The 11493-nt window shown below is 52.2% G+C and overlaps 1 protein-coding gene across 1 annotated transcript; it reads left to right on the plus strand.

The window, feature by feature from the left end:
• Nucleotides 1-357: 357 nt before the first annotated feature.
• NPPC (natriuretic peptide C) lies at nucleotides 358-4724 on the plus strand. The gene is made up of 3 exons (XM_055299866.1): nucleotides 358-582; nucleotides 1042-1352; nucleotides 4241-4724. The coding sequence occupies exons 1-2, from the start codon at nucleotides 493-495 to the stop codon at nucleotides 1330-1332; spliced, it is 381 nt and encodes a 126-aa protein (XP_055155841.1). The 5' UTR covers nucleotides 358-492; the 3' UTR covers nucleotides 1333-1352; nucleotides 4241-4724.
• The last annotated feature ends 6769 nt before the right edge of the window (nucleotides 4725-11493 follow it).

An 11493-nucleotide genomic window follows, 5' to 3' on the forward strand; every position in this document is an offset into this window, starting at 1 on the left:
CACCTGCAAAGAGGGAAACTGATCCCTCCTAGGGAGAGCGCGTGTGTTGAGGTCCAAGCGTGTGTGGGGCACCGGGAGCACCAACGCTTGGCATGCCTGGCACGCGCTCGCTGCAAATGGAGTTCCCTGTGCGCGCTGCTGTGCAGCCGCGAGTGCGGCGGGAGAGAGCTGGCGGAGCGGCATCCCTGGGGGTGGGATGTAGGTGGGGGCAGTGGGGGAGCCTCCGCGGCCCCCTCCGGGCCCTCGGCGTGCGTGCCATTGGCCCGGGCAGCCGGGTGGGCGGGAGGATGACATCAGCGGCAGGTTGGATTATAAAGGCGCGAGCGGAGCCGCGGGTTCAGAGCGCACCCAGCCGGCGCCGCGCAGCACTGGGACTCGCGCCCACACCGCAGCCCAGCCTGCCTGCTCCGCGCTCGCCTGCCCGTCTGCCCGCCGGCCCGGCCCGTGCGCCCTCGCTGCCGCTGGTCTGCGCCCCTCGACCCCGCCGGCACCATGCACCTCTCGCAGCTGCTGGCCTGCGCCCTGCTGCTCACGCTACTCTCGCTCCGGCCTTCCGAAGCCAAGCCCGGGGCGCCGCCGAAGGTGGGTGCTGTTGCATGGACATCGGGACTGTGAGGGGCCGTGGGAGGGTTGGCGGCCTAGGAGGCTGCAGCGCGCGACAGGGAGCAGAGGGCGCGAAGGCGGCCCTCTCCTCCGAGACGTGCACGGGTGCGAGCCGGGGAGCCCTCGAAACCGCCTCGGGGGGTCTGCATCCCCAGCCTCAGGAGAACGTCGACAGATGCGCAGCCCCTGCCCCAGTGTGGCCAGCCCCGCAGGGCGCAAAGGACGGGAGGGCAAGGGCTCCCCGAAGGAGCCGACAAGGCGGCTGCGTGGCAGGTGGATGCAGGGCCGAGCCGTCCCGCGTCTGTGGGGGCGCGCTCGGGTCTCCGAAGGGACAAATCGCGCTGGCGGGCGCGACGGGCCAGAGCAGCAGGGGTCCCGCCAAGTACCTGGCGCTGCCGCCGGGCGTCCCTTCACCTGCCGGTCCTTTCCCTCGGACAGGTCCCGCGAACTCCGCCCGGGGAGGAGCTGGCCGAGCCCCAGGCTGCGGGGGGCGGTCAGAAGAAGGGCGACAAAACTCCCGGGGGCGGCGGCGCCAACCTCAAGGGCGACCGGTCGCGACTGCTCCGGGACCTGCGCGTGGACACCAAGCCGCGGGCCGCGTGGGTGCGCCTCCTGCATGAGCACCCCAACGCGCGCAAATACAAAGGAGGCAACAAGAAGGGTTTGTCCAAGGGCTGCTTCGGCCTCAAGCTGGACCGGATCGGCTCCATGAGCGGCTTGGGATGTTAGTGCGGCGACCCCTGGCGGCGGTGAGTACCACCAACCCGGCCCGGAGCCTGTGCGCACCTAGCTCCCCCGCGGCGCCGCCACAACCCCGCCTGGACCCCCGCCCGCAGGCCGGGCCTCCCGGTCCCCCGCGGCGCCCTTTGGAGGAGAGCCAGGCCATCCCGGCACGAGCCAGTGTGCGCGCGAGAGCCATTTGCCCCCAACCCCGATTATCGTCCCATTTTACAGATGAAAAAAGTGAGGGATAAAGCGGTTAAGGAACTTGGGCGAGGTCAGAAACGGCTCCACCCGGATGAGCCACCTAACCTCCTCTAGAGAAGCCGACAGCTTGCATGGACACCGGGACTGTGAGGGGCCGTGGGAGGAGTGGGGTCCTGCTCACACCCGGACCCTGAGCAAACCAGCAGAACTGGTCCCAGTTGACCATTTGAGGGTATTGAGGGGAGACCGTGGGTTTGTGGGAGCATACGCACAAGCGGAGGGTAAGTTTACCTGCCAGCCCTGGATCGTGGTGCCCAGGCAGTAGGCAGCCCAGAGGTCAGGGCTCTTTCCCGGGACTAACTTGGACATACTTGGAAAAACACCTGCCCCTTTGCAATAGAATAGCCCTCTGTTGGCATCACCAGGATGCCCTTCTGCCCCAAAGCTTTCTAATTCTTACCCCTTCTCTAACCTGCCGCTATGAGCAAACTGGTCTGTCCAGGGTCCTGATGCTGCTTGCTGCCTGCTGACTTCAGGATAGAACCCCGGTGTCTGTGGCACTATTTCAGGGCAGGGAAAAAGACTAAAATAAATCTTTTTTTTTTTTTTTTTTTTTTTGGACCTGGACCTCAGCATGTCCCAAATTGAGCTCCTCCCCAGCTTCCCACCTCCATCATGCCTGGGCCCCTCCACTAGGGCTGGAAACCCCTGTGCTACCTTCAGCCCCTGCCAGCATCCTGGCTGTGTGGCAAAGATGGTCCCCACCTCCACCCTCCTGTCCATTCCTGCTGCCCTTCAGTTCCCATGGAAAAACAGAGCCCACCTCTGAAGTTCACATTTAAGAACTGACTCTGGCTTTCAACCTTTCCCTGAAGCCTGGCTGCTGCCATCCTTGGTCCCACAGCCTGTCTATCCCACTCCAAAACCACGGGCAAGCCGTTCTCTTGCCCAAGAAGCCCTGTCAGTGTCCACACTGTCTTCCCCCAGAGGGCAATGAGTGTGCCCCTCTTTGGAGCTCTCCAGGACATGGCCTCAGCACAGAACACTTTTCATCTGAACCATTGTTGTTTGGGAACCTATTTACCTCCTCCAAATTATCTCATGAGCAGCTTGAGGGCCAGGTGCCTGCCTAAGGTGATCTGGGACCGACAGCACTCCCACAAGAGGCTTTTAAAAATGTTTGTCGATGACCAGAGAAACATGCCCCACCCAGCTCAGGGGCACTCCTCTCCCACCTGCCCTGGGTTTTTCCTCCGTGCAGCCAGACTTGACTGGGCTGTGTGCTCCTCCCCATTTCTGCAGGAGTTTCGTTTGTCTGAGATCTTGACTCACCCCTGCACAGGAAGAGATGATTCTGGGACAGGGGGCCTGGCCTTTAGTAGCTTCCATGGTAATGGCTTGGCTCTCTTCTGTCCTATGGAAATAATGGAGAGATGGAGTCACATTTTCAGTTCACATTGTGATTTAAACACCAACCGCCGACTTTAGAATCTAAATAAATGTTATTCAATGGGTTAGCAGGAGGCAAGACAAGGAAGGGGGTCTTCACAGTGCCTGGCATGCACGTCCCCATAGTCTCCTTGTTCTTGGGTATGGCCATCTGTGGGTACCAGGTGATGGCCCAGCGAGTGGGGAGGTGGTAGGCAGGAGGCCAGATTGCTAAGACATCTCAGCCCCTTTGACTAGGAGTTGACTTCACTCAGGAGTTGACTTTGGCTCTTAGCAGTCACCATAATGACTGTCGCTGATGGTTACAGTCTTGGTTATAAAATTCTAATGATAGAGACGAGGTGTGGCCAATGCCTGAATGAACACCTTGCCCCTGAGCCCCAGGGACATCACAGACATCTATCATCTGTTTAAACACATGGGACAGCCAGACATGGGAGTTCATCAAGGCCTGGGGTCCTTCTGCGTGTGCTGTCCTCTGGGAGAGCACCACACCATCCGAGGAGGACTCCTCTCTCAGGCCCCAGGGCACCCACACCCCATTAGCAGAGAGCTAGTAGAGCCCTCATCAAAGGACTCTTGACTCTCAACCCAGCCCAGCATGACCATTCAGTGCCCCAGGGCTGGCGTGGGACCCTGCTTCCCCTGCGTCTGAAGAGGACCCTTCCTGAGGCAAAGCGAGCTGGAGAAGGAAGTGCTATTTAATGAGGGGCATCAGTGACCCAGACACCTTGCCGCTGCCCAGTGTGTGGCCCCCTCTTGAATCTTCCAGCCGGCCCCAGGAGGTGGCTATTATCCCATTTTATGGGTGAGGAAAGAGATACTCAAAGCTATCCAGGGCTGTCCAGGAAGTTAATGTCAGAGTTGGGATTTGAGCCCAGAATTCCCAGCTCCTCGGATGTTTGCCTTCCCCTCCCCTCTGCTGAGGCCAACACCTCACTGAGGGTTTGGGCATTTCCACTCTCTTTTCCTCACCAAGTGCCAAGGGCAATGTCTGCAGGGAGACTGAGGGGGAGGAGGGCTGGCAGGCAGTCTGATTCCACCTGTGCTGGGGCAGAAGGTGCCAAGGACACAGCAGGCAACGAGGTGAGGGCCAGAGAAGCAGCCCCCTCCCACCCCCGGACGGCTTTGTCAGGCCCAGTAGGCCAAGGTGGGCCTGGGCCACGCTTCATGCTGCTGTGGAAAAGGGGCTGTCCTGTGGGCTGGGCTTTCTCAGCTAAGGGGCCAGAACTGAGTGTCCCATGTCCCCTCTGTGTTGCAGGATCGGGAACTTGCTCCGTTTTGCTGAGGTCATTCTTGGTCATCAGCCTCACAGCATCTGGAAGCACCTCCAACGCAATGTGGCTTTTACATTTCTTTTTTTTTTCCTGGTACTGGGAATACACAACACCAGCTGTTTTATTATTATTTGGGAAGGGGGATATGATTTTCTTGTTTGGGTTTTTTTTTGAAAATGAAAAAATAAAAAGTTATATATTATATATATATTATATACATGCAACACACACCTACACGAACGTGATGACAAGGGACAGTTTTTAAGAGACTGACAAGACCAGCTGTAAAACATTGCTGTTTGTAAATTCATGTCATGCATAAATGTATTTATGTTGTAAAGCTATTTATATTGTTTATAAAGAGATATTTATAAAAATTTTATTTATGTAACTAAATGAAAGAAGTCAATCATTGTAATGTTTTTGTCTTAACTAGTGGAAAAATGTAAAAAAAAGTCATTCCATGAACATCTTGAAAACTGTCTTTATTTACTTATTGCATTTATTTTTTAGATGTGTCTGAGGAAGAGGGAGAATGTGAAGACAAGGGTTTTGCCTCTAAGTAGATCTAACAGCCAGGATTTGTTTGTATCAGAATCCCCTGGGGATCTTGGGGCACCTGGGTGGTTCAGTCGATTAAGCAACTGCCTTTGGCTCATCCTAGGGTCCTGGGATCAAGCCCCAAGTCAGGCTCCCTTCTCAGCGGGGAGTCTGCTTCTCCCTCTGCCTCTGCTCTTACTCTCTTCCCTCTCTCAAATCAATAAATAAATAAATAAAATCTTTGGGGGAAAAATAAAAGATCCTGGGGATCTTGCTAAAAATACAGTCTCCTGGCGCCACCAACATCCTGATCGACTGAATCTGAGTCTTCCAGATAGGATAAGACTCACCATATGCATTTTATCTCCAGTGAATCAGACCAGTTTGGCCAAATTGAGAAACTCTGCTTCGGGCACTTCACAGCTGGGAAGTCAGATGCCGTGAATTAAATTAAAATTGAATTTAGCTGACTGAGGGTCTTCTAATTCTACTCCATCTTCTCTCTGTTGTTAGAGGACAGAAAGCACTGGAAGCTTCCCTTCTGTTTGGTGGGGGGTGGGATTTAGGTTTCTGTGTAGCCTGCAGAGTTGGTCAGGTTGCCTTGTGAACCTTAGTACACAAATGCAAACAGTGGGTAGTTTTAACTCAGAGTGAATGTCACGGTCAACAAGGACCGGAGGCCAAGGACCTCAGAAAGAACGAGAAGGTATTAGCTTTCATGTTGGCCACGTGCTGTGCTTTGCCAGGGGTTGTGCTGTTTCTTTTCACTTGAAGCTACTAACAATTATGATTCTAATGCCCCGTGGAGCCTGAATGTGAAATTATGAATATTTAGAATCTCTTTTCCTGAAAACTGCAAGAAAATAAAATAACTCCGAAATAATCTCACCATCCTTGGCATGGCAGCAGCTTCCGTCTGTCTTCTGTCCCCTTGGTGAAAGCGTGGCCCCGAGGTCACAGGTCAGCAGGCCGGGCTGAGCGGTTCCCAAGGAACACCGGGAGGTGCGGGAGGTGACCACGGCACCCGGCCTTTCTGCGGGCATCTGAGCTCCGTGGCCTTTCTTCCCTCCAGCTGCAGGTTTTCAGGTCAACCCAGGGACCTCGCCCAGGTGAGAAAGCTGCTTTAAAAAAAAAAAAGATTTTATTCATTTATTCATGAGAGATGCAGAGAGAGGCAGAGACATAAGTAGAGGGAGAAGCAGGCTCCCTCTGGGAAGCCTGATGAGGACTCAATCCCAGATCCCCAGGATCTCCCAGGTGCCCCAAGAAAACTGTTTTTAAGACAGGTTCCAGCTGGGGAAGGTTAGGGCCCTTCCCACCCTGCTCAGGGGACGGCTAGGCACCCTTCTTTGGGCATGATCATCTTCCTCGACCTCACCGCATCTCCGTGGCTCAGAACTCAGGTGCCTGTGTCAATGCAGGTGAGGGGTCCCAGCGCTCGGGCTTCTCCAGTGCCTCGGCTCCCTGTGCTGTCTGCGGACCCCCCACAGGGGGACACTGAGGGGGTTGCAAAAGCAGGGGGAAGAGAAAGGCAGGGGGTTCACAGTGGGCTTTGCTGGTGGCAAGGCAGGCACATCTCCCCTAAGCCCCAAGACACAAGGATGAAGAATTCTGGGATTCAGGGAGTCCCCGAGCTACAGGCTTTCCCTGCCGGGCTTCTCTGGAGGGCCGGTAAGCCTCCAGCCCACAGGCCGAGCTACCCCGCCAAGCAGCTCTCACCGCATGAATTAGCCCGCGAAGAACACGCACGATTCTGTTGTCAACTCCAGTCCCCACCGGGTGGAAGCCAGTCTCTCAGCCTGCGGACTTAGGATGTTTCTATCCACCTGAAGCCCTGTGACTGCTTCCCCAGTAGGAATTTCTGCTGAAAAGCCAAGACGGATTAGACAAATATTCCATAAATAACAGTTTTGAAATCTCCAGGGGTTCCCCAGGTGGTATTCTTAAGAGCTTCCAATCCTCCCATCTGTGTCTTGGTCTCCCCCCTCTCCACAAGCACCTCGCCTCCAAAGCTGCCTGGGGAACCTGCAGCTTCTGTCCCATTCGGGGTGACCACAACAGCCAGGACCACCTGGCAGGAGGGCCCCAGAGAGATCCCATCCCTGCACCTACCATGAAGGTGATGGAAGCAGGCAGGGCCTCGGCCAGGCACATGGTTCCCGGAGTCTACCCCCCCAACACACACACACCCAAGCCGTGGGATGTCCTTCCATGACAGCCACAACCCCAGAGGAGTGATTCAAAATGGGCTGCACAGGATCCAGGGGCCCCCAGGGGTGATCAGAGAGGCAACAATGTCTGGACAGGCTCAGAGCCTGATAAGGGGCAGACAGAGGAGCTCTCCCTCTCAGGGACCATGTGAGGGGGAGGGAGCCACAGTCGGGCCCATCACAAATGGAATTTGACCCAGACGGTTGCATGAAGAGGCTTCACTGAAGGGACTGCTTACAGAGGTGTGGGCAGCTGCCACCAAGGAGCTGAGGGAAGCCAGTTTCTCCCCAGCGATGAAGGGAGGACACTGTCTCCGAGTTGGAGCTGGGTGGAGGGTTCGTCCCACGGGAGCTGTGCCATGGTGCAGGACATGCCACCAAAACATAAGTGATGAGGGAGGAATACCCCAACTTCTCTCTCTCCTCCTTCTCCCATCTCTGCTGGTGCCTCACGGGCCACAGGCTGAGGCTGGAGGTGTTTCTCTCTCTGGCACCTTATAAAGGTGAGTACTTCCTGATTCCGGCATCCCAGTGTCCATCAGCCACTCTTGGGGGGCTGCAAGCTTGGGTCCTCATCTACACCTCCCTGTAGATGTGGCCCTCTCCAAAAATAGCTCTGAAGCCAGGGCCTATTTGCCAACAAAGTATATTCAGATTTTCGAGGGGCAGAAGTTTATCTCTTTCATTCACGGTTTTCCCTTTTTCATGGTCCCAGGACACAGGCTCTTCGTGAATTCCACTATTTTGCTATCTTCTGATCTGCATATTTTTGCTCATATATATTTTTAACTTAATAATTTATTTATATTGGTTTCCTTAACAATTCTCTGTACCTTTCCCAAATCTTGTTGTTGAACATTTATTTCTGAGTGTGGCTGTATTCATATGTCCAAATTTTGATATATGGTGTTCTGACTTTTATTGTCTCAATGGTCTGTTGACTTGATTTTTTTTCCTGATAATTTCAAGTGGGATTTAATTTATATTAGCTTTAATTTTACTGAGGTTAAACTCAGTGCTTATACACTTTCTGCTTTATTACATTTTTCATTCTTGTCCTCAGCTTTTTTCCCCAGATTTTATTTATTCATAAGAGATACACAGAGGCAGAGACATAGGCAGAGGGAAAAGCAGGCTCCTCACAGGGAGCCCGATATGGGACTGATCCCGGGACCCCAGGATCACACCCTGAAGACGAAAGCAGGTGCTTGACCACTGAGCCACCGAGGCATCCCCTATAATCAGTTTTGTAACAGTTCATGGATAGGATACTTTAAAAGTAAGATCAATACGTTTTCACCGTTCAAACTTCTGTAAGCATTTAATCCATTTTGTTTCTTATGTTACTATGTTCAAATCTTCGTGTCCTCTATTGATTTACTGAAGACTAATTAATCATGATGTTGGAAAAATGCACTGTAATTGGGGCTCTATTTATCTTTATATTTTAACAGTTATATGGTTTTTATTTATTTAGCACATAAAGATTCAGTATTAGTATATATATTAGGATATGTGAGGTTAGGCTGTGGTAACAAAAACCTCCAAATTTCAGTGGGTTAAAATAAAGATTTGTTTCTTGCTTGTACAGAGTCTACTGTGGGTCTGGGCAGCCCTCCAGGACAGCTCCTTACCAAACGAAGGCTGAGGCTGAGCGTTGCACCTCCAAATCAGAGTAGGTCTCCACCATGTGGAGAGGGGTGCAGAAGCAGTATGTTGGGAGGTCACATGTCCAGTGCTTCTACCAGGAGGTGATGCACTCACATTTAATTGGCCAAAGCAAGTCATGCAGCCACACCTTACTTTGAAGATCCTCCCTGGTGCCTGGAAATGGAGGAGACCTACCCTCCCGGAAACAGAAGTGTACTTGGACTCATATGCAGGAGGTTGCCACTTAAGGACTTCCTACATTGTGTGCCCTGTACTTCCTAGTAAATTCTATTTTATCTGATATGATCATTACACCAGTCCTACTTTATTTTTATTTGTGCTTGATATCTTTGTCCAAGCTTTGATTCTTCCCCTTGTTGTGTATTTTTTATTTATTTATTTATTTATTTATTTATTTATTTATTTATTTATGCTTCTCAAGTTTTAGATTAAAATATATGTAATTGGAGACACACACTAGATTGTTCACATTTGCTGTCATTATTGCTTATCCTTGAGCCAACTTCTTCATCTGAAATTTACTTTGTGTTTTTAAGGCTCTTTAATTTTTCTTTTTTGTTGTTCCTTTACGTTTAATTTTTTTCCCTCTAGACTGTTAGGCTTGCTTTTATCTTCTGCAATGATTTGGAAAGTAGACATCCTGTTTTTAATTCTTTTAGTGGTTCCACTTATTTTTTTCATGGAAATTATTAAACCCACATTTATATTATTATCAAAATCAAAATCATAAACAATCACTTCAGACTCCTTCACAAGAGAGACAAAGAACTCAGCCCATTTGTTTTTTCCCTGGTCTCCTCTGTCCTTTCTGGGTCTCCATTTACATAAGTTAAGGGCACTCTCCTTAACTGGATCATTATAACCAGCAAAACAGTCTCCAAAATTCCTTCAGCTTTCTATTTGTTGCTCCATTGCAATAAGATATTTAGACCTTTGACCTTAATGCTCTTCCCCAGATGGGGTCCCATTGCACACTACTTCTTTCCCTGGGTGGGCCTCTCTGTCCACTGCCTGTCCATCTCCACCGCAGCAGTAGGAGGGGGGGGCGCCCTCCTGCAGGTCTGTTTCAATTTCAGCCCCAGGGTATGGTGTGGTGTGTGTGTGTGTGTGTGTGTGTATGTGCATGTTGTGTGTGGGGGGTGTGGTATAGTGTGTGTTTATGCTATGTAGGGGTGTGTGTGTGGTATCTGTGTATGATGTATGTGTAGGATGTGTGTGTATGTATGTTGAGGGGGTGTATGATGTGTGTTGTGGGACGTGTGGTGTGTGTGTGGTGTGGGTGTATGGTGTAGTGTGTGTTAATGTTGTTTGGGGATGTGTGGGATGTGTGTGTGTAGGATGCATGTGTAGGATGTGTGTGTATGTATGTTGGGGGTGTATGGGGTGTATGTGTGTGTGCACGTCATGTGTCTGTGCAGTGCACCTGTGTATGGTGTGTGTGTGTGTGCAGGGTGTGTGTGCGTGTGTATGGGGGCGTTTAGGGAGCTGCGCATCACACCGGCCAGTACAGTGCGCTTCCCGCCCAGAGTTTGCCAACCCCTTGCTTTCCTGAGCGCTGCATTCCCGAGAGGAAGGCGCAGCTGCTGCGCATCGCTCCTCTGGCCGCAGACCTGCAGATCCGGAGCTGGACAGACTTGTCATCTCCCGGGCTGGCCGGCTCCCCAAGGCCTCTCCAGAGGCCTTCACCCCCTTTGTTCAATCTGCTGGAGAGGCCCGAGAAGCTCCGGGTGCGAGCAGGACAAAACGAGGTTCCAGGGGTCCTGTTGGTCCAGTTGAGCCAGGTCAGAGAAGGCGCCCCGCACCCGCATGGACACCAGGAAGCGCCACAGCTCTGGGCCCATCAGCGCCCACCCCCCCAGCGCAGGCCAGTGACTGGCATCAAGGCGCCTCATGCAGCACGTGCAGCACGTGTGAACTGGGGCAGGGACCCCCGGCCTGGGGGTTCAATGTCACCCCCATTTTCAGAAGGGGGACCCGGGCTGCGCCTTGAGCCCTGAGCCCTGGGAAGCGCTATGGGACTCCCTCTCCTGGCTGGGGGCTCAGGTGGTCAGAACTGTGGGCTCAGTGCACACATCCTCCCCTGCTGCTCATGGCCCAGCTCTGGTGCGAATTCTGAGTGTGAGCAGAGAGCAAGTCCGGCAGCCCACAGCAGCAGCCTCCTGGGTGCACACCACCCAAAACAGATGGGGCTGCAGGAGAGCTGCCCAAGCTGCTCAGGATCTACCTCCTTCTCGCTCTGTGAAGTAGCTCAAATTTGTGAGCTCATGCACCCCATCAGTAAAACCTTGGGTATCTTATTTATTTGTACATTAAATACAAGCACTTCTGTGTTAATAAAATTATAAGATTGTGTATATATATATACTTTCTTCCCAGGCCCTGGGCTAGGCCCATATTCCCATATAAAGTGCACTAGCCCTATGAGCCCTCAGCACCTCTCCATGGAAGGCCTGGTGGGTGGGGTGAGACAAGATGGAAGGAATGGTGTCAGCTCCTGCATGATCCATGATCCGTGGGAGTGGGGGAGACAGGACCTAAGCTCAAGAAGAAGGTTTAGATCATTTTTTGAAGCTGGGGATGCAGTGACATCTGGCAGGATGTTTACCAAATGGTGACAGCTATTATCTCTAGATGAGGGATTTCAGGTGGCTCTTTTTATTTTTTGTACTTTTTGGTTGAACTTGTGTTTTATGTAATGAAGAGGTAGTATGTATATGTATGTGTGTATATATATGCATATATATTCGCATGTATGTAGATGGGTATATATGTACATGGACACATGGACATACACACGCACATGTTCGTAGCAGCAT

This window comes from Nyctereutes procyonoides, unplaced genomic scaffold (genome assembly GCF_905146905.1).
Source record: "Nyctereutes procyonoides isolate TBG_1078 unplaced genomic scaffold, NYPRO_anot_genome, whole genome shotgun sequence".
NCBI classification, from domain to species: Eukaryota; Metazoa; Chordata; class Mammalia; order Carnivora; family Canidae; genus Nyctereutes; species Nyctereutes procyonoides.